The sequence below is a fragment of the Acartia tonsa genome, chromosome 7, assembly GCF_053477335.1.
Source record: "Acartia tonsa isolate MP-2025a chromosome 7, ASM5347733v1, whole genome shotgun sequence".
NCBI lineage: Eukaryota > Metazoa > Arthropoda > Copepoda > Calanoida > Acartiidae > Acartia > Acartia tonsa.
The window spans coordinates 5,907,690-5,931,193 of record NC_137266.1 but is presented as its reverse complement, the minus strand read 5'-3'; the positions used below and the strand labels follow the sequence as shown (position 1 = coordinate 5,931,193).

The window sequence follows — 23,504 nt, the reverse complement described above, 5'->3', positions numbered from 1 at the left end:
AAATGCAATAAGGTTAAAGACAATTTAACTATTTCTCCCTCTAATATTTTAGATGTTAATATTTTAATAAATATTTTAATCTGAATGTTTTAAAATATGCTATCTTAAGTTTAATAAAACATTTTTAAGATTTAATCAAATTAACACTGAGTCAAAAGAAGCGGTAATTAGTTTTGATGTTTATTTATTACAAAATTTGATTTCTATAACGGTTACACTTACTTTTGCGAAGCTTTAATTATTTAATGGTTTTACTATTTCGAGCGATGCGTAGCCTATAGCCAGTTGGGGAACCCAGTACTCAAATGTAAACTAACAATCAGAAAACTGCCCCCAAACTTTATTTTCACAAAAGTAGTCATTACGTGCCAACATTAGAAAATAGTGAAGCACAAAAAAATGAACGGACATACACAGCTTCAGAGATTTTTTATAATTCAACAAAAATTTGTAATCTGTATTGCTTTTTAGTAAAAAGATTCATAACAAAAACATATGAATTTAAAACTATAATATTTATTTTGTAAGGTAAAAGAATTTGTAGAAGAATTTTTCTTACCAGCAGGAACTGAAATAGTAGCATATAATATTAGGTAACCATTAAAATATGTTCTCGTATTTATTCGAATCCGGTGGATAGGAACCGGTTCTCATCCATACTAAAGAACTATGTGTAGCATCGTATTATATCCAGCTTTCTATGAATATAAAAATGTACAATCATAAGATTAAAACCAGTTTTTTAGCCCCTAGGTGCCGTAGGCACGGGCTAAAAAAAAATCATATAATTGTACATTCTATATCCGCGGAAAGCGGTTTATAATACGATGAAAGAAATAACTATTAAATCTCAATTAATAACGAATTTTCATGTATATTGTTTTATTTTATGCTTAGATCTTACATTATTTCATTGCAAATTCTGAAAATATATGTATGAATTAAAAAAAAACATAGTGCCTTAGCCTCTAGCCAAGAGTGACGATTTCCCTTCTTCAAAACAATCCCAGAACCAGTAAGCTTCACAGTAAAAAGGCACCATTTATGTTGACTGGCCAGCAAGATATTTCAGACAGACAGACAGATACACATCAATATACTTATATATTAGTATATAATTATTCCTTGCTGCTACGTACGTACCTTTAAAGTAACGGTCACTCCCCAAAATAGATAGAAAAAACCCCTCCCAGAAACTAAATCAAACTTTAATGGAAATGAGAACAGCCGCGGTTAGCGAGGTCCTTTTATACAGAAACAAACAGACAAACAGCTGAACGCCGAACTGACTTTTTTTGTGTTTCTACCTTTTTGAATAATATTTTAGCGAATGGCAAGAAAATCCTGCAATACTGAACACAATCCAGGTAATATAAGGGATTTTCAGGGAAAAGACAATGGTGAGGTGATATTTGATTTGCATCCACAATGATGAACAAAATAACCCCTATGTAAATTATCTATTCTTGAAGCTACCCTAAAATAAAGTTTGTCTTATCGTCCACTGTCTGTGCGTCCAAACGATGTGTGATTTTATCGGCTCTTGTCCAGATAGGCTTATGATTTTTTTGCATGTGAAGATACCATTTACCAATAATAATTATCTAGTATAAAACTTACTTTGCCCGTAGGTCATATATATGTATAAATATTTGATATAAAGGTTTCGTGATTTTCTTTTGGATATTTAAATTTCAGTCCCTGTTTACTATAAAAATTAACTGTTTAGTGTTTAGCTCAGTTTTTCGCTTCTTATCGATGATGTCATCCTTGTTTATCTAATGAAAAAAAAACTTATTTTTTTTAGAATGATGTTGCTAAAAAGTTAGTTAAAAGTCTTCATGAAAGGTAAAAACCTAAATTTCTACTAAAACTTTTCAAAAGACTAGCGGTTGAAGCCTGAGCAACTAGGGGCTTATGATTCGGACAGAAAAGTAGGCTAAAACCATCCCAAGACTTAAATTACATCTTTCCTGGATCATTTGTGAAAATTCTATAAAATAATGGATATAGGAAATAACTGGATATATTGACAGGGCAAAATTTGTGGACCTCATTTATTGCCCAGTTCGTTTATACAGTAGGAGATAAGAGGATGCGATAGAGGTTGGAAATGAGGTTTAAACCAGCTGAGAGCATCACTTTATTAGAGTACATGAAAATTATTTGAAACATTGAATATTATGTCTTCTCATCCAAGTAATAATATTTCGATTCTTAAAATGAACAATTCCATTGGTTTAGTAAATTGGAGAAAACGGAGAAATACAAGTTTTGCTTTTAGATGGAAGCATTTATCTAAGCAAATGTCAACGAATATAGATGAAACAAGAACAACATTGATCAAGCTCAACCATCCATTTATTGTTCCTGGCGGCAGGTAAAATGATAGTAGCTACGCTGTTGTACAGGCCTTAATGTATGTATGTCCGTATTGAAACTTCGCCTTTTTAAAACGATAACCAGGAAAAGAGGGATCCATGGACAAAAGTAACAGGATGTCTCTTTGTCAGTGTGTTTGTATCTTTGTACCGAAAGATCTCCCTAACCGCTGAATCGATATGATTCTCCTTTACAGGGTAGCTTCTCAAAGGTCCTGGTAAGATTTTAAACTATTTTGGGGAGTTTTTTTTGTACCTATAGAGACTTCAACGCATTATTATAGGGTATCGTAGAAACTTAAAGCAACATAGATGGGTATTGTATTATTTAAAAAAAAAACATTTAAAGTGCCTCTAGAGGCCTCTATGGACGTAGCCGCTAGTTACATATAAAGTATTATAACCAAGTTATCATGAAACATTGAATTTATTGGCTTCCTTCTTTGTGTGTTCAAACATTACAACCGATGATTTTAATCAAAAGAAGGGACAGTTTTGTTTATTATCAATAAAATGAATATCCATAAGGATCATGGAAAGAATACGAAGTAGCTGGTTTCGTCGTATTTTCAAGTAGCTTTTTATAGGAAATTTTAGGAGTAATGATTGCATGCACTGCAAGGTTAGGAAATAGGCCCCGCAGGGGTTAGAAATAGGAAAAAAGATACTGTGAAAATACGACGAAACCCACTACTTCATTTTCTTTCCATGATCCAGCAATTGTCTTATGAAAAGAGCTATAATCATATTAGATCGAGTTATAGCAGATTTAATTTAGTAATGCCTAATTTTAAACAGAATATTGACAAACATGCAAGAGGAATTGGCGCCTATAACATTGAACTTAATAAAACATTGACTTCTGAGGTGGATTCTTAAAAAACTTTCTTTTGTCTTTGTTGGTATAAATGGTTTTTAAACATGTTTTTTAGGCTTAATTTGAATACTTGATGATTTGAAAAATCTTTGAATTAAAAAAAAATATTCCAAATTTATTGTTGCTATTGTGAATGGAAATCACATTTCCCCCATTTAATGAGGCAAAAAAATGGGGGAATTAACAAGGGTAAATAACGGGGGAAAAGAGTGGGGGAAATTCAGTGGGGCAAAGTTTTTTAAAAATCCACCTCTGATCTTTTTTTAAAAATCATAACAAAATACATTAGAAATCGCATTAAAAAAATACACAAAAGATATATTTGAAAATTTATTGAAATAAAAAAGTATTTTTTTTAGATTATTACATAAAAGAATTACTTAAAATTAAGCAATTAGAGTATTTTTGGATCAATCAAGAGTTAATTTCAAATAAATAAGAATAGTTGATATAAATTAATTGTTATGAACGGTGGTTCTGGCGAAACCAATCCTGTCATTTCCCAGATCAAACTCTGTGTAGTAGGGTCCTGAAATACATAGTTTTAGATACTTTACATTGGTTTTTAAAACGCATTTTACAGATCAATTGAATTAGGCTTGTAAAAGAGTCGCTTATCCTTATACTAAAGTAACAGGATGTCTATGTGTTTGTGTGTTTGTACCGAAGGATCTCGCTAACCGCTGAACCGATCGGGTTCTCCTTAACAGGGTAGCTTCTCATAGGTCCCGGGAAGGTTTATAACTATTTTGGGGGAGGGTACCACCACTCTCCCAAGAGAAATCGCACCAAGAAAAAAATTACCCCTCCCGAAAAAGAGACTTGATCGAAACATAAACCAATTTTTTCTCTAATTAGATATTTTAAATAAAATAAAACATTCAAAGTGCCACTAGAGGCCTCTAGGGGCGTAGCCGCTAGTAAAATATAAAATATTAAAACTTTGGTCAAACTGATCTGGTTGATGTCATAATAGAAAGAGATATGACGTCAATCGGGATTCATCGTCCAATGCTTTTTTATAATTTGTCTCCTTTTCAGGAGACACTTTTACCAGATCAAAGACGTCAGTAAAGTGGGGATTACCCCCCCCCCCCATTTAAAATTTACCCCTACCCTGGGGGTGCCGTCCTCAACTTTGCGCGCATTTAAATAATAAATATTTCATAATTAGGCAGGTACCCCCCAAAAGTTTTTTCCCGGGGGTAAATTTTTTTTTTGGGGGGGAGTAAAAAAATTTACCCCTTCCAACAGATTTCAGGGGGGGGGGTAATTACCCCCCCACTTGAAAATTTTTTACCCCCCCCCCCAAAAAAAAAGCTTGGACGCCCCTGTACCAGATCTTAATAAAATTAAGAGATTTAATATATTTGGGAAATGCTTTCCAATTATTAATATTTATTTTGTCATAGCTGAAAATCTATGTAAATATCTAGGTATACTTATCAACAACACACAAAATGTATCTGGTTAAAGCTTATTTCACCAATTTACTACTATTAAAATCAAGAAAAATATTGGTCTTTAATTACTTACCAATGAAAACATCTCCCAAGATCCAGATAGGTCCCATGGGTGGGGGGACATCCAGACCCATAAAGCCAGACAGGCACATAGTCTTACCAAACTGGGAAATCTAGATAAAATTTAAAGTAAATAAAAAGGAATTTACAGCAAAATATGGTTTGTGACCTTTGATGGAAATTCTTTTAAGTAGATCAGTTTCAGCTGTTCTATATAAAATTAAAGTCAGGATGGGTTTAGGCCAGTTTAGTTCTCCTTCCTATTCTTCAGTATGCAGTGTACTCCGCTAGTTCTACTTTTAAATGTTAACAATTTTGTATATTATTAGTTTTAATTGAAGAGAATTACTAGAGGTTTAAGTTTACAGTGTGTTTTTAAAAAATCTCCTAATGATAAACAGAGTAGGCTCTTTTTAGGGAAGCTTGATATAGGTTAAAATAAAGTTATTTAGATGATTTAAAAAAAAAATTTAGATCACAGACTCATTACCTTTATCTTTGTTTCTTTTCTATTTAAGAACAAAAAAGTTTTTGAAAGTTTTTAAAATCCGTAATAAATCATTTTACCTTCATGACATATTGATCAGGGGTGAGAGGGAAATCAATGCCAGCAATGTTGAAGTTTATGTTGGGTAGGTTGGGTAAGGTAGCACAGTCAATAATATATTCACCTCCAACCACAGGGGTACCTACACAATTAAAATATTATTAAATACAACTCAACATTTTATCATTAGAAAATAATCCGGTATAGTCCCTTTCGTGGCAACGCCCCTTAAGGAGCGTTTCTTCGTATTTTCACAGTAGCTTTTCTCCTATTTCTAGCCCCTTGCGAGGCCAATTGTCTATCCCTGCGGGGCAATCACCTGACCCAATGTAACCTAACCTAACCTATCAAAATTTATTTTTAAAATACGACGAATCGCCCCTTAAGGAGCGTTGCCAAGAAAGGGGACCATACCAAATAATCCTTATAGAAAAGTTACAGGATGTCTTTTGTGTGTGTGTGTGTTTGTGTGTCTCATTGTTCCTGGGAAAGTTTATGACTTTTTCGGGGGAGGATACCACCACTCTCCAAAGAGAAATAGTCGCTAGCAAAGCAAATTAAAATTTATAATTGGAGAGGATAGACTTTCCCTCTCGAGCCGCTAGTATTAATATTTTGTAATCAAAAGTAGTATTTTTTTTTTAATTTAAAAGTAAATAGCAATTAAAAAGTATTTAATATTTATATTTTTACCTCCTAAAGCCTTGTTAATAGCAGTAACTTGGTCGCTAGGTCCAGCAATCAAAGAGGTTCCAGTATCAGCAATAGCCTAATAAAATATGTTTGTCTTTATGAATATAGTTCCAGAGAAAAACTTTTTAATAATACTTCAAATTTTAAAAAAAATATATAATTTAATTAGAATTGACAGATTTCTATTAGATTAAAAATTTCTTGTTATCAGTACGTCAATCATAATAAATAAATGTACAAAAAATGTGCATTTAAGCACTTTGATAGAACTTGAATTGGCTTCAACTTTTAATAAACTCTCATATGACAACAAACCCAGGAGAGTTTTACATATTCGCAATTGTTTTAAATAGCAAATGCATAAAAGAAAGTGTTTTAAAAAGATTAACAGGACAGTTTTTGTTAACCAAACATATCAGTTCTGATGATGATTTGCTAATGTAATATATGTGCAGAATTGTAGAAACACACTTAAAAAGCAAAATTTTTGTAACCATTAGTTTTTTTATGAATAATGCTCTTAAACAAATGTAAAAAAGTTCAAATTTTTACTTATTACTATTTGCATACCTGGCATCCACCAGTGCAGAACTTCTTGTCTCCAAGAGTAACCTCATCCATCTCAAACTGCCAGTATCCTTTTCTAAAAAAAGTTTTAATTTTGTAAAATTTAAGAGTAAGAAAAGCAATTTAAATATAGGAATGGATATATTCTACTTGGGTGTTACACCAGATTTTTAAATAAAGTGTAACTCGCAGCAGGCTAAAATAACAATTCCACCCTTAAACCCCCTTTACCCCATCACGCTATTCTCTTACTAAACGAATGAACTGACCAATTGGAGAGTTCTCATGTAAGAAACCTAGATTTTCTCCTGTTATAATACCCAGGTATATTCTACATCCATTGCTACATAGGAAAATAATTTGTCATCCCAACTGATTTAATTATGTGTGATTGTGAAAGAGAATAAGTTATCATATGTTACTCATTATAAACATAAAAAATTTAGTGTTTTTTTAAATTATTTTCATATTTCTTTTTTATCTAATATAAATCTTTGTGACTTAAGGACACTATAAGAAAATCCGCGAATAGTCCCTTTCGTAACATCGCCCCATAAGTGGCGATTCATCGTATTTTTAAAATGGATTTTTATAGGTTATTTTAGGTTAGGTTAGGTTATATTGGGTTAGGTGATTGTCTCACAGGGTTAGGTAATTAGCCCCGCAGGGTTAGAGCCCCTTGCAGGGGCTAGAAATAGGAGAAAAGCTACTGTGAAAAGCACGAAGAATCGCCCCATAAGGTGCGATGTTACGAAAAGGGACTATACCCGAAAATCCAACTAAGAAAAATATCTAAATAAAAACATTAAGCTACTAATGCTTTTAATTCACAGACAACCAACAATATATAATACTCACTTGGTTACAGGAACATACGTAAAGTTTCCTTCATAATATTTATCATCAGAGCCACCCAGAATAATTTCACCTCCAACCTCTCCAGCAGGATCTCTGTTCAGGTAGAAACTGAACAATGGAGCCTGAACAAAATATTCTTCAAAATATATTTCCCACATTTTATAGATTTAACATATTTTTTTCTTTCTATGCCTTTCTTTCCATCTTTGACATATACAAAATTTAAAACTTTATATTGGTATAATGAAACTATTGGAGATTCTATTATTTTTTTTATAATCTTCCAAAATAAAACTTCAATTTTTTTGATACCATTACCAAAGGTAAAAACAGATCGCAAAGTTCGAGGAATAATGTGTAAATTCAAATACCCCCCTACTCTTAAGAATGTGCAATAGTAGTAGAGTCATTAGATCTTAATATAAAAAGAAACATTGATTGCATTCTTTTTATTTTATCCTTTATAATTTAGTAAGTGTGTTTGTCTCTTGGTAGGTTTTAGTTTATTTTTCTTTTATGAAGCTAGCTTTAACCCCATCAAAAATTTGTGTAAACTTACAGGAACAAGATTTTGTTTGATCATATTGTAGAAAGGAGGAACAACGCCGTTCACAGCAATAGTAGAATATCCCATGCCAAGGATACCATCAAACTTGGCGGCTACAAAAGCCATGCCAGGCTCATTAACTGCTTCAGCAAAGGTTTGGCCTTCAATGGTTTCACCTAGAATGAATAACAATTGTAAAAAGGTGGCATAAGAATACAACAATAGGAAACAGGATACAACTTCCAGGGACCAAACACTATAATCCAATCTATAGATAAAGATCATTTAGGAAAAACTTTTTATGATTTACAGCACTAAGTTTCCCATTTGCCCCCCACGGCTGGTTTTTTATTAAATGAATAAGTTAGGGTACAATGTTTGGCACTTTCGATATAAGTAAATGATAATGAAAAACCCATAGAATACGATAATACCTTCAGAAAAATCGATAAAAATAGTTTTCATACTAAATTTTGATTTTTAAATTTTTTTTCTTAAATGTCATAGCAGAAGATGCAAAATGTCGTCTTAGTTTTTGAGGGTTTTCATATTCTCTGAAATCTAAATTATCAAAATATTTTTTTTGGTAAATGATTATATGATATATGTCAAACATTTTATCAGAAAAAAAATATTTAAAATTATAAAGTAGAAACCTGAATAATTTTTCTTGTGGAAATACTTTTCTTTAATTTTGATAAACATATGTCTGCTAGCATGAAGATGTTTGTACTGCCAATACACGTTGGGTTTTATTTAAAGAATTTCTTTAAAATGTTGTTTTTTTACCTTGTATACCAATAACGCAAATTGCTATCAGAAAACCCCCGTACCCCCCAATCGACCAAGACTTGCCTACGGCCCGATCTTTTAGGATTGCTTTGTAATTCACATTTTTGAAAGTCTTTCAACAGTATACACAGCAAATGCTCTCTTTTTTAACTAACTTTCCGAATAATATACCTAAAGCATTTGAATTAACAAAGGATATGCTAATATTTTTACCATTCAAGTTTATTTAATATTCTAACAAATAGTGCAACCCTCCAAGTTATGGCTACTTTTCATGAACATATGATCTAAAGAATAAGCTCTGACGCAATGTCATATAAGGATATTATAATATTCATTAAAAAAATTGTTATTTTTGCATATATGTTACATTTTACAGTATTTTGTGGCTCAAAAGAAAGACAATTAAAATTTATTTCATATTATATAGTTTAAATTGCATAAGATAACCTAGAAATAGTAAAAAAGTCCCTTTCTTTTTTTGTCGTAAAACAGAAATTAACAAAGATTTTTATTAAAAAACACCTTAGTGTAAAAATTAAAAATTTTAAATATGGTCACAAAAAGATTCAATTAGTTTATTAAATGTTTCATTTTCAGCAAATTACGATTAATCTCTATTACAAAGAATAAAGTGTAAAAAGATATTCTCGTTATAATTTTAAGCAACTTAAAATGCATTTTAATACCTTTTAATGATTTATTTTTTAAAACATCATTTTATAAAATGTTATTGATTTTTAAAGTTATATATTAGAATGATTTTAAATTTTGTTAACAGTTTGTTTTAAATGTAGAAAATTGGTAATTCTAAACATTCAAAAAATGATTTTATTAAATTTTCATCACTTAAATTGCATGTTTGATGAAATTTTCAACTGATAATTCAAGAAAAATCGTTTAAGTTTTATTATATTTTACTTTGAAATGTTAAAAAATATAATTATTGTCAAAAATGTGGAAGTTATACTTTCCTCAAAAAAAGACCTAAAACATGCAAATTAACACGTGTAATGAGATTTCTTTTCTTTCAGGTTTAATTTTAAGTAATTATTGATATTTTTTGTAAAAAGGATTTTATATAAAAAGTTTTAAAACTCGAGTTATGTAGTGGTTCTAAAAAAGGTTGCAAATTTATGCAATTTTCTTGCAAAAAAAATTTTCTAGGATTTTAAAAATAGCATAGGGTGTTATTAGACGTACTTACAGATACAATTGCTAAGTCATTTTGGCCAAACACTAAAATAAAGTTTTGACATCTGAGGGACCATACGTGCCCCATTTGATGTCAATATATAGAAACTTTACTACTTTAAAATTATAAAACAAGATTACCTCCAAAAGAACAAGTATCAGTGGACTGGAATCCTGAAAGGCTTCCACTGCCATATCTGATCTCAAACTTGGTACCATCAGCCTTGTAGGTTGATGATCTTCTGGAATCATACCTGGGGGGAAAATATTATTATGTAGACTTGATCTAATGACCATTAGTGTGAATAGAATATTCTTCTGTGTGATAGAAAAATATTAGAAGCCTGAATTGCATTCCGACTCTTATGGTGCTAATCCATTGAAATATTATTTAATTAGCTCTACCAATATGATAGGCTCTTATAATAATTTCTTACTTGTTATGAAGCATGCAGGCAATGTTGGTCCAGGAGCAACCCTTGCTGGGTACCCATAGATTACTAGATCCAGTATCAAATACAACCTAAAATACAAAACTATGGAAACTCTGTTGAAGATTTTAAAAACTGACTTTTTTGATTATATATAAAGAACAATTTAAAAAGCTCTTTACCATATATCAATAGGCTAACAATGATGGGAATGTATATTCAATAGTTTGACAGAGATGCTATGTTATCTTACATGTTTTAAGGGTGGGGGGGGTTATCAATAGAAATATTTTGATAATACTGGAATATACGTTGTTTGATAGAGGTACTAGTTTACCTTAAATGTTTGTGGGGGTGTACCAATAGTGATAGGTCCATAATACTGGGCATCTAGATAGTTGGATAGGGGCTCTGGCTCAGGTCCTGTAGATCCAAGTGCATAATACCTGTATAAGAATATAATTTTAAAATGAAGTAGGTCTGTATGTATGTCTTCACACCATTGTTGTGTTAACTATGATGTTCTCATGTATAGGTATGAGATACAACCATAGTGTAAGTGGTATTGATGTGTTTTGACTATAATGTGCACATGTTTAGGTATACAACAATAGTAAAGTAATGTTGCTGTTGTGTTGACTATAGTGTTCTCATTCTATTTAAAATTTTGCAGGTTAAATAAAATATTTTAAGGCTTTCAATCGAAAAAAAGAAAAGGTTTTTATTATTATAAAAGTAGCAAAAACTTCTGTTAAAAATTAAATTATAAGCTCTCCAATAAACTTTCTGCTATTTAAAAAACTTCTTTTTCTTATCTTGTCTCTTACAAACAGACTGTAGTGGAATAGAAGAAGAATTATAATAATTGAATTACCTTTTCCTGACATACTGAATGCTTGTTCCAACTTCATGGAAATGTCGTCTTGCTGATTTAAATTTCTGGAGTGGTACTCTTTTTACCCTGAAATATTCAGATCATAGACTGAAATAGAAATATTTTCTTGGCAGACGTTTATCCAATTGACTATAAATAGATTTTTTAAAATTAAATATGAATTTAAATAATTACTAGTGTTATCTAAAGTTCTAAATAATATCTATCCTTTTTAAATACAATATTTATCTCAATTTGTAAATTTAAAATGCAATAATAATAGATTAAGTTGGATCTTATACCAGAATTTTATGTTTTACAATAAAGTGAATTATGTAGTGGGCTAAAATAACGATTCCCCCCATTCTTCCATTCTCCTCCTTTACCCTATCCCCTCCCATACTACTGGAAAAACGGTTCAACCAATAAAGCGAGGGAATATTGCAACCTAAAGTGACAAAATTTTTCTTCTGTTATAATATCCACCTATAATCTATATCCATTAAATAATAAACATAGATTTGAAATTCATCAAACAATTTTGAAAGATATTCATTTTATGAAATATTTTTGGGTGTAACTGTATAAACATGATATTATTATAGAAAGAGAAGGACCATGATATAAAATATACTTACTCTGGTTTGTTGACAGAATAGGCGGCACATGCCCCTACTAATGCTAGTAGGGTAAACAATTTCATCTGAAATAAAAAAAATAGTAAGAACTTTAACACAATTTACTGTAAGACCTCATATACTTTTAAAGGTTAAATCTTTTTTCAAGTCAAACTTAAAATAAAAACTTCGGTTTTAATTACACAATCAGAATTTCAAACATATATAAAGTTTTTTAAATCAAGAATTTAAAATTTGTAAAATACAAAAAATAAAATAACACGTTTAAAAATTAAAAACAGATGTTTGAAAAATTAATTAGTATTGAAATGATGATAAACTATTTTAAAAAATATGAAATATTAAATAAACTTTATCAAACTGCGAATTAATCCATATTAACTTTAAAATACAAAAAATGCATAAAACACAAATATAAAATAAAACAAGTTGTTACTAGGAAGAGAAACTAACAACAAATGAAGATTAACTCAAACAACTAACAGATAAAAATCTACTAGTTTTTATTTGTATCTAGATTCTTATCAGGGACAGATATGGGGATTCCAAAATAAATATTACTAGAATAAATAATCTTTTTATGACCCTATTTTATGTCAAAATCATTAAATAATATAAAACCAAACCTAAATTTACGGCCTCTGACAGGCTAATTCGAAAAAAAACTTCACATATATACTAATTCAGTGTGTGTTCCGAAGATCGTATTAAACCGATATGTTTCTTATTGATTGATTGATTAGCCATAGCTTCTTAGGGTTTGGGCCTTAGTAGTCATGGAGTAGGCTGAGACACTTTTGTATAGCCACTAGGGCTATCAAGCTCCACGTTCAAGCACATTACGACTTGACCCGCTGTCTCATGAGAGCTACATATGTTTCTTATTTACATTGTAGCTTCTCGTAGCTCCTGGTTTATAACTATTTTTTGGGAAGGGTACTAATACACTTCCAAATTAAATCGCCCCTAGAAAAAAAATTAACCCAATTTTTTTTCTTACTTTCTTTCTTTAAAACTAAATGTAAAAGTAAAGGGTGTTAGACTTCCACCCCTATCTCAAGTGCCTCTAGAGTCCTTGAGAGGCTTAGCCGCTAGGTAAAGGAAAGAGGCCTTTGGGATTAAAAAACTACCATCTATGACTTTTTTTTCATGCAACCACATATTATTCCTAAACCTGTAATTAATTAGTTTGAAGGTAATTTTTTCTCTTATATTAATTTCAGAATCCTAATCCCTATGTGATTACTGACCTAAAAATAGGGTTTATTGGGAAGGGGATATGCTTAGCAAACAAATATTCAGGAACAAAAGGATAATGAAATATAGTCATTAAAAAAATATTTTCTATTTGTTTCTCTACATATAAGAATAGTTTTTCTGGGTAAATTTGGTATGATTTGGTTATTAATTAAAGATTATATATTTTTATACATTATTGAAATTAAATCCTTCCTATCTCTGAAAAAGCACGCACATATGATAACAAATCTTGTTATTATATTGACTTCTACAGCCTATCAAAAAGGGTATTATTACATCACATGGGCAGATTATATGGAACTGAAAATCAACTGGGATTTCTAAGATAAAATATGCTTAGAAACAACCGCTAGTTTTTATCTTAAACTGATTCAATTCCGGTTGCTATCCCAATTTTCAACAAATAAAATTAAATGATGGTAAAAGGATGATAGAAAAATGGTGCTACAAAATTTTTTAAATTGTTGCTAAAAATACAGCTTTAAAAAATTTACATCCATTCTTTTATTGTTAAGTCATATATATCTAATGAAAACCTCAAACATGATAAAATGTGGTTTTAAAAGAGTATCAACTCTAAAATCCTAAAGTCCTCCTTTAGCTGGATGACCCTGCCAGGTTTGCCTGCCAGGATGGAGATATTCAAAAAATTTCAACACTCAGTTATGTGTCATATCCATATTGAAAAAAGTCACACAGTTATAGCCCTCATATTTCACACACTCAAATGAGATATAAAAAAACGAAAGGGGAGCCGTTTAACGACCCCCCCCCCCTCCCGACCGTTAAGAGTTAAATATAAAGATTTTTGACTTTATGACAAATTGTATAATTACTCTATAAACTAGAGTTCTCAAGTGGTGAATCCTGATGATTATACCAGGGAGTAAGGGAGGGGACAATGGGCAATTATTTCAATATAAGAGTTATCAAAGAAAGGGCATGAAATCCAGTTTAATCCAATAAATTTGTAGGAAATTATAAAGGGATTGTTAATTGAATAATAGATTTCCATAGCGTCATGTAAAGTGAAATCACAACTTGTTTTTGATGAAATATATTGAGGTTTTTTGGTGTGATTTTTATATTAAAAGATTATTAGACCCAGCCAGCTGCTAGCAAGAATATGACTGCCCCTTTTTATTCTGTTTATTTCCCTTGCCCCTTTTCCCCACCTCCCTTCTCCCTTCTCCCCATCTGCTACATTCCAAACTAACACAACGAGTGTTTATTTCCCTTCCCCCACTTCCCTTATCCCTTCTCCCCGTCTGCAATATTCAAAACATACATAACGAGTAGCGGCATTCTATGCGCAAGTCCCCAAACTCAGTCAGAAACTGCTAAATTCTTGCACATTCCCTTTAAGCCAGTCCCCAAAGTCTGAGACTCCTAAAAATTGAATATTCGATCCATTGTCCCCTCCCTTACTCCCTGTGATTATGATGGGTAAATTATGTCAATAATTAAGTCATAAAACGAAGGAATATCCAGTATGTAAGCAGTTTTGTTTTGAATATTGTCACTAGCGGCTACGCCCCTAGAAGCCGCTATGGGCCTTTAAAAATAAGAGGGTGAAAAGTTGACCCACTCCATCTTCAATTTGAGCTTTAAAAAGAAACAGTTAAAACAAAATATATATATATATTTTTTTTTTGGGGGGGGGGTCATTTTTTACATGGATGGTTAAAACCATTCCTTGGACCTGTAGGAAACTTAAAGGGACTGTGAACGTAAATTTTTCTCATCTTAAAATCAAATCTTAACATCATCTCATTCATAATATCTCACAGATTGAGCAAAACGCGCTTTTGTTTGCTTAAAAAACGGCTTTTTCCGACGATTTTTATAAGGTACAGGGAAAGGAAGAAATTTTCCGTATTATATAAAATGTGCATTAAATTGCTTTTTTCTCCCATTATAGCTAAAATTAAACTTTTTCACATAGTTCTAGATTTTTCCTAACAGTTAAGCTGACTTTTAACATAATCCTTGCTTTAAAACAATGTATAGTTACTTAGAAATTGATAAAATAAGCAATATTTTTTATTGAAAACCAAATACAATAACAAAGCCAGAAACAGGTTTTTTATTATTATCCAATTAACTTTAGATGGCCCATCTCTCGCCCACCTTTAATTACAAATTTGTAAAAAATAAAGACGCAATATTTCTTTATGAACAGTCTGATAAAAGTGTAAACTAATTCTCCAAAGTGGGTTATTTATTGTCCAACACAATAAAAAAGGATATTATTATTTTAAATAACCTATGAGATTCAACCCTTTGTAGACAGTGAGGTATTTTTTTGTCAATAATACGAATTTAAAATAGGTCTTTATTACCTAATTACTACGTTATAAAAAAACTAATTGGCAATTTTATAGCATAAAATAAATCCTTAACAGTAAGTAAATTGTTTCAACTATATATGACACGTTAAATATCCCTACAAACATTATAAGAAATAAAAACGTTCAGATTTTCCATGTTTTTTCCTTTTTCCCTCCCAAAATACCATAAAATCAAGGCATTATTCCTGGATATTTTTGTTAATAGGACGTTTTTGGTTGATCAGTGTAGTGAAATGTGCTTAGAAAATGTTAAGATTTGATAATCAGATGAGAAATTTTTACGTTCACACTCCCTTTAACTGTAAAGCAAAAAACATATCGGTTCAGCAGTTATCGAGGTCATTCGCTAGAGATAAAAACATTATATTCTAGTTTATGTGTTTTTAATTGTAGCACCAAACATAATATATATATTTGAATTGATATTAACAAGAGCTGATAAAAACTTGACACTTTTTTATTAATGTCCATGAAAAGAAACATATATTTTAAAGATTTTAATCAATTTTATTGAATTTGTATGCAATGGAAATAATTTTCTTATTTTGAAAGAAGGTAAAAATGATTGGATAAAGGAAATATGCTTAAAGTTTTATTAAAAACATGACACAGAAAATATTATGATTTAACTTTTACTGAAACTATGTCTCTATCTCAGCAAATGTTAAGTTTAGACAGACAAATAAGAAATTTCATAAACACAGAGGTGTGAAATTTTTATATTAATCTCAAAGTAAGCATTAAGGAGCAGTTGATATATCATTTGTCGCTTTTTTAATAAATCATTTAAAAAGTTAAAAATTACAAATTACAAATTAAAGAACAAAAAAGTCCAAAAAATGTTCTGAAGTAAAAAAATTTTTAAGACCCTCTTTTTTATAATTTTGGATATTTAATACCATTATTGGGGTTCTTACCTCCCACAATAATATAACCTTAAGTTAATGGGTAAAACCCCCCCAAAAAGAGCTTTAATTATAAATATAATGAAGTCATTATAGTTTAAAATAAATCAATTCAAACAAGTTAATTTTTTTTTTGTTAATTTCGCATTAAAATTAAAATGTGCGCAATTATCATTCAATTGAATTTTAGTTCATAAACATATGTTATTCTTGTTTATGGCTCATTACTCAATATAATTTTCTTTTAAAATTTCAAATTTGTACTTAAATTATAACAGCTCGATATATCAGTTTTTAGAAGCAGTATATCCACAAGAACTTTTTCCAAAAACAAAGCTTTTCTACAATTAGGGTTGTACATAACGTGATAGTTAGCTCTTTTTGTTAATTTGGGCATTTAGGAAATGTCAAATAGGTACATTAGAAAGCGTAGCAACCCTTATAATTGTTACCAGAAAGGTCCTATGTAAAACATTTTTTAACAACTACTTCTTGTATGATATAATCATCCTATTCATCTTATTTTTGGAACATCCTTTGGTCAACAAGCTACAATATTTCAAGGGAATAAATTCCGCATGTCTACACCTATGTTCGTTATTTAAAGAACTGAGAAGCCTGTCATACAAGGACGCACCCCTACATAGGCATATATGCAATGCTAAACTTGCGGGATCGATCCATGAGTATGCAGTGTCACTGCATATTGTATACTATCTTAAATAAGTCTAATACTATGTGTAATACTAAGTACCATATGATGATAAACAAATTTACCCCTATAGTAGATTACAATTTGTTAATAAAATGTTTGGACACTCAAGTTAATGAACAAATCAATTACAATTCAATAAAACATAACATAATTGTCAAGCCAACGAATAATCAACATTATTATAAAACTTTGGGGACTAGTGTAATAAAATCTTATGTACCCCCCCTCCCAGAATACTCTAAACATCTATTTTGTTCACTAGGTTTCGTGAGATTTACTACTGGGACTCCTTTTGGACAATCAAAGGCCTACTTCACTCAGAACTATATGATATGGTAGATGGAATGCTTCATAATTTTAAGGTAAATAGCAATTTAATTATAGCAAAATGTTCTAGAATTTAAAAATTAATATACTTAATATTATAATATTACTTAGTTTTGTAAGCTTATAATGTTTCTTTACTTTAGGAAATGATTGAACGTTTTGGCCATATTCCCAATGGAAACAGGTAATGCAAATTTCAACCCTTGATTTTTTATAAAAAACATTTAAATTAATGGAAGCAGAAAATTGATATTTATCTTTTAGAATATATTATGAAAGAAGATCCCAGCCTCCTTTCTATTCTCTCATGGTTGATCAATATATCCAGGTATGAACTAAGGTGTTTAGCTGCAAATACATGCACAGCTGTAGCCAAATTCCAATTTAAAAGAAAAATTCTGCTTCTGCCTCCAAGTTTTATTTTATCTTCTTATTTTACTTTTAATTTGAAGTTTTCACACAAATTACCCTGTTTATCACTTATAACACTTCTTATTTAAAATTTATTGAAAATAAGTGGAATTGCAGTTTTGGATTTGTTTGACTATTTCTTATAGGTCAGGATAGGTAAGGTACTATGTATGTAGCCCCACAAGGTAAAGGCACTGCAGGTATAGGCAACTCCTAAGGTTAAGTAGAGGGAAAAACGAATATCCTGCACCATAATTGCAGTTTTTTTTTAAATGAGGCAAATAAGTAGGAACCTGTTTTATCAATACCCATTTACTTTCAATATACTATTGATCTTTCTGATAATATAAAGAAATTCAATTTGATATCTCTTAAACTGTTTTTTGTGAATCATGTTTAGAAAATGTCTGAAATGTACCCTAGCAGGACCAGAGAGTTGTATGCAGATTTCATTGAATCAATGGACAGAGAGTTTCAGTTCTGGACAACAAGATTCAAAAATATTTCAGTAATAATTTATAGTTTTGCATAAATTATCTACTAGTATTATCATATTTTAACATAGTTTTAGCATTCTTTGCTCTGCAGGTTATAACTATTATTGAAGAAAAAAAAATTCTTCAAATTTTTGCTTATATTTATTTTTATAATTGTTGACTAATAACTTTGGGACATATAAATATTTGTTTAGAAAAATGGAGAAACTTATCAGCTTGCTGCATATGATGTTAAAATTAATGGCCCTAGACCTGAATCTTACAATGGTAAATAACGATCTAAAAATTTTTTTAGCATAAATTTTATAACATTACTCTTTTCTTGTGCATCTTATCAATAAATTTATATTATATTTTTTTTTCTAAAAAACAGTCCTTTTATAGCAATTGTTTAAATTTCAGAGGATTTTGTTCTTGGATCATCAATCGAAGATGGATCAAAAGTAAAGCTTTCCTTAAAATTTACAATTTTATTTGAATTACAATTTTGAACCCAAAATACATTTGTACAAAATGATTAGAGAAAGGAATGGTATGGACACATGGCATCAGGAGCTGAATCAGGGTGGGATTTTTCTTCCAGGTATAATTGGTTATTTAATCAGAAAAATTAGATAAATAAGAAGATATGCACTTCAGTTTCAAATTATATTACAACTGCAAAATAATGTTGTTCATGTCTATAAAATGGAATTACAAGAGTTTAACAAATAAGGTTCACCCTTGTAAAATTATTTTATCATATGTAAATGAAGGTGGTATTCTGAAGATCAGAAGAGTGTGACAAATCCACTGTTATCCATAGTTACTGCAGATATAATTCCAGTGGATCTCAATTCAATTCTGTGCAGGTTATACAGAATTCTTTTAAAAATGGAAATACCTTAATCAATGTTAGAGGGATTATTGTAAGAAAGATACAATCTATGAAACAGAAAGTTTATTAATATAATGTTCTGTTTTGTGAAATAAACAGAGCTGTCAATCCAAATTAGCTTTTTAACTCTTATCTATTGTAACACAATTTTAATTTCAGAGTAGCAGAGATAATTTCCCAATATTATGAGGCACTAGAAAGATTGGATAAAGCTAAAGAGTATCAAAACTACTCTGATTCACTCAAACAAGCCATAAGGTAAAAAATATTCTGTGTTTACAGTTTCTGCAATCTTGTATAAAAACTTTTAACTTCTTATCTTTATGTTGTGTACTAAAAGAAAAGAAATTATAACTGAAATATATATACTGTTTTCTTTGGCTTCTTTAATAATATAATTACTTTGTGTCTTTGATATTTATAACTGAGGTTCAATATTAAATTATTTTTAAACTTTGAAAGATTGATAAAAATGTATAATTTTAGAGCTATATTATGGCATGGTAGTGATAATACTTGGTATGATTATAACATCAAAAAACACGAACAAAATAGGTAAGAAAACTTTTAAAAATAGTTAGATTTGTTAAATGTAATAAAATGTTTTAATTCAATAAAATTGTCAAAGTATTTTTTCATTTATCAATTTCTTATTTTAAAAGTTTAAACTAGTTTAACCTCTTAGTATTTTTTCAGGAACTTTTATCCAAGTAACCTATCTCCCCTGTACACTGGATGCTATAATGACAGTTACATCAACAAAACAAAGTAAATACAATACAAAATACACTCTCTTATTATGTACTCACCACTGTACAATTTTTTAAAAATCAATATTCTGAACCTTATTTGAATGTGACTGAATGCTAAGAAATAAAGTACTGCTTTGCCCCAAGAGGTGAAAGGGGTAACCATTTACAGATAATATGTATTGGCTTTTCTGCATCTGTTTTTATTTGGGGGGGGGGGGAGGGTATCACACCGCAAAGTAAAATAGCTTAAAACCATTACTGGGTCAAGACCTTTTTATTAAATGTAAGAGTTATTTTGGGGGATCGGCGGATAATGGACAGTAGATAAATATATATCTACTTTTGCATAATATCCTGCAAGTTGATATCAATTTATTTTTCAGTATGATAAAGAGTATGAGAGATCTTGGAGTTTTTGATTTTCCAGGTAAATCTTTTATTTGATTCAGTAGGAACAAACCAACCACATTATTGGGTAGAAATGTGCACCGTTAGGTTCAAAAGGGCAGTTTCATTCCATTAATATAGTAATTCAGTTAAAAATTATGGAATTTCCAGGAAAAAGCTTTGCTTTGGAAAATTATATTTCATTCAATGTTGTTTTTACTTTTGTAATATTTCATTACTGGATGTCTCTTATTATTAACTTACTTAGGTGGACTTCCAACCTCCCTCTATAATTCAACTGAGTTCCCTCAACAATGGGATTTGCCAAATATCTGGCCGCCTTTGGTAAGCAGGTTTAGTAGGAATTTTAGCAAATGTTCATCTGTTAAGATTCATGACATGAATACAAATTTATAGCATTTCTAGATATTAAATAGTTCCTTTCTATAAATAAATTTGATATATGATAAATACTTAAAGAGTTTTATGTTCATTAAAATTTCAAATTTGGGCTAAATAATTAAAATTCTTTATTTCATTAAATTTTATAGATAGAAATGTTTGTAACCTCTTTGGAAGAATTGAGTACTCCAGAAAGTAGAAAGTTAGGTAAAAATCAATAAATTATTGTCAAAAAAACCTAAAACCAAACCAGATAAAACTTATAGATTTACTCAAATTTGTAGACTATAAGGAATCAAAATATATAAATGTTTGAGAAACAAATTTTTATCTTGTAAATTATACTATTTATGTTTTCTTAACTTTAAATATTGTTCATTTTATCTAAATATCGTCTTTCAATTGTTATTTATTTTAAGCTGAAGAGATGGCGACCAAATTTGTGCAGAATGTTGTTAGTTCTGCTGGTGAAGACAGGTTTTAATTTGTTTGTAAAACTTTCAACAATTAGCAAAAGTAAAGTTGGACTTTTTTTCCCAATTGGTGTTTTATAAATTTCAATATTAGTTAATGTATATTTAGCGGATAGTTTTTCTTCCAATCAAAAAACTCTAAAAATCTTTTACTTCTCTACAATGTGTTCTAATTCTTTTAATCTGCTGTTATTCTATTAACTTATGGAATAAATGTATAATCTAGTCAACTATCTGGCTCAAATGGCGGGGGCCTTTTTTGTCTGTTTGCAAATAGCTTTCTGCCCTTTTGTAGTGACTGTGTTTATATTTTCGACGCTAATGGCTGATATTCAAAGACCTAATTGAATGTTGTCATAGGGTCCTTTCCCCGTAGGCAGCTGATGACCCCTCTATTCTTTTATTTTAATACTTATGGTATGGTTTCAAAATGTGAAAGTTAATTATGTGTACTGACCTAAGGAAAAGACAAAACTAATTATGCTTTCAAGAGTGGCTGAAACAAAACACAATGATAAATTTGTTTTTAGAGTGATGTATGAGAAGTACAATGCATTAGAGGTCGGGAAACCTGGGGGTGGCGGTGAATATGGTGTACAGGTTAGTTTTGATAATAGATATAGAGATTCTAGGTAAACAATTACTAAACCTGACAAATACATTCATATTCGATGGGAAAAAGATCGGAAGAAAAATAGCATTAAACCATCACAATACTTAAATCTAAATTTAAACCATCTAAAATCTGGGACCTATATAAAGCTTCCCTAAAATGTAGAACTTTATCGGTTCAGTAGGTATCAAAAATAAAATATGTAGCTTTAGACATAACAACCTCACTACATTATATAATAGGATAAGTCAACTTCCCGCATTATGGTGATGAAGTATATGTGACTAAATATAAACACCTATTTTTGTTTACTAAATCCCCCCCTTATGTTTGATGATTAGTCATCTAGGGCATTATATTTATTTTATTAGTTCCCTCATAAAAGGTTTCGTGATTTTAGAGTATAATAAATCTTTGAAAACAACACTTATTTTGCACAATATTCATAAAAGAATAAATTGCAAAAGCAGTTGCTTGAATTGAGGTGATGTAACATTTTCCGCGAAGTATTTTTACAAATTTTATGTTACATATTGGAACATTGAATTTTAAGACATTATTTAATTATTCAATTATTATGCATATCGAAAATAACATAAAGCTGCATATTTACTTAAATGGTAAACCTATCTGGCTTTATCAGTTTGGTAGCTATATTTTGAACTCTATAGCAAAACACACATCCAACTCCTTTAGTAAGATGTTTGTTTGTACCCTGTATGTTTGTACTTTGTAGGAAGGTTTTGGATGGACAAATGGGGTGACAATGGACTTACTGAGTAGATACCCTGATATGGTCATTTCATCAGCCAATACAAGGTATCCTTTTATTTACTTAAAATTTTGGGTCCAAAATTTATCAACCCCAAAAGATCGGCACTTGACTAGTTTTTTAAAGATTCGGAAGGGAATTTGAAGAAAGAATAAATCATTTCTGTATTTCTATTTCTTTTATATAAATAAGCAATTTCTGTTAAGCTATATGCTTTTTAGCTTTCTTTTATTTAGCATTCCTTATCTGTAGGTACTTTTTTTACATAAAGATACCTCTAAATCGGCTTCTGGTAGATATCTAGGAAATTGTTTTGTAGTTTTTATTTTCATTGAATGTTGCTGTTTTATTGATTTAAACTATTTCAGATGCAATCAATCCCCTTTGCTTTGGACAGTTATGATATCAGCCATTTTATTTTATGTTTTCTAATTATATTTTTTTAAAGCTAAGCTTTTCTACAATGATGCAGTGTATGTCTGTATGATAATTCCTGTAATAAATTGGTATATTATTTGCTTGATTCGATGTTATGCTTAGGCTGTAGTCGTATAAATAATTTCTTTATTTTAAAAGAATAATTTACTAATGTCTTTGATGTTCAGCTTTGTACTAATGGATGTTGTCATCCTTGTTTTAACAATGTTTAAAGTAATGTAATTATATGAGATACTTAAAATATTTATTTATTTAAAATATATAAAGTTTTGCAACTTTTCCAATGTTTTTTTTTTTAATTTTTAAAAAAAAGAATCTTTAAGTTACTAATAGAAATAATATTTATCAGGGAAAAAATGAGCTTGTTCGTTCAAGGCTACACTTTATTTATATTGTACAATA

General features: G+C 30.0%; 2 protein-coding genes across 2 annotated transcripts; one reads left to right on the top strand and one right to left on the bottom strand.

Annotated features, from left to right (window-relative positions):
- Nucleotides 1-132: 132 nt before the first annotated feature.
- On the top strand, nucleotides 133-23,379 carry LOC145324735 (trehalase-like). The gene is made up of 23 exons (XM_080167341.1): nucleotides 133-163; nucleotides 529-593; nucleotides 1,328-1,367; nucleotides 1,808-1,848; nucleotides 2,285-2,380; nucleotides 17,416-17,515; nucleotides 17,624-17,664; nucleotides 17,745-17,808; nucleotides 18,292-18,399; nucleotides 18,583-18,655; nucleotides 18,791-18,831; nucleotides 18,910-18,971; nucleotides 19,144-19,239; nucleotides 19,425-19,523; nucleotides 19,752-19,820; nucleotides 19,962-20,033; nucleotides 20,401-20,444; nucleotides 20,673-20,749; nucleotides 20,956-21,013; nucleotides 21,226-21,283; nucleotides 21,810-21,879; nucleotides 22,629-22,711; nucleotides 23,033-23,379. Exons 5-23 carry the CDS (start codon nucleotides 2,307-2,309, stop codon nucleotides 23,094-23,096), a joined length of 1,353 nt encoding a protein of 450 aa, XP_080023467.1. The 5' UTR covers nucleotides 133-163; nucleotides 529-593; nucleotides 1,328-1,367; nucleotides 1,808-1,848; nucleotides 2,285-2,306; the 3' UTR covers nucleotides 23,097-23,379.
- cathD (cathepsin D) lies at nucleotides 3,576-12,044 on the bottom strand. Its single transcript, XM_080167340.1, has 12 exons — nucleotides 11,923-12,044; nucleotides 11,285-11,371; nucleotides 10,748-10,856; nucleotides 10,417-10,502; nucleotides 10,121-10,233; nucleotides 8,006-8,169; nucleotides 7,447-7,568; nucleotides 6,592-6,664; nucleotides 6,022-6,097; nucleotides 5,349-5,470; nucleotides 4,795-4,894; nucleotides 3,576-3,787 (listed from the first exon to the last, which is right to left on the bottom strand). The coding sequence occupies exons 1-12, from the start codon at nucleotides 11,985-11,987 to the stop codon at nucleotides 3,714-3,716; spliced, it is 1,191 nt and encodes a 396-aa protein (XP_080023466.1). The 5' UTR covers nucleotides 11,988-12,044; the 3' UTR covers nucleotides 3,576-3,713.
- Nucleotides 23,380-23,504: the final 125 nt, after the last annotated feature.

Excerpts from the sequence above, each read along its gene's own strand:
- cathD (XM_080167340.1), bottom strand. The coding sequence starts at position 11,987 with ATGAAATTGTTTACCCTACTAGCATTAGTAGGGGCATGTGCCGCCTAT. Across the intron at positions 6,098-6,591 it reads TCTGCACTGGTGGATGCCAG|GCTATTGCTGATACTGGAAC; the intron begins GTATGCAAATAG and ends ATATTTTATTAG. Across the intron at positions 5,471-6,021 it reads TATTAACAAGGCTTTAGGAG|GTACCCCTGTGGTTGGAGGT; the intron begins GTAAAAATATAA and ends TTAATTGTGTAG.
- LOC145324735 (XM_080167341.1), top strand. The coding sequence starts at position 2,307 with ATGTCAACGAATATAGATGAAACAAGAACAACATTGATCAAGCTCAAC. Across the intron at positions 18,972-19,143 it reads GGGTGGGATTTTTCTTCCAG|GTGGTATTCTGAAGATCAGA; the intron begins GTATAATTGGTT and ends ATGTAAATGAAG. Across the intron at positions 21,284-21,809 it reads AGTTCTGCTGGTGAAGACAG|AGTGATGTATGAGAAGTACA; the intron begins GTTTTAATTTGT and ends ATTTGTTTTTAG.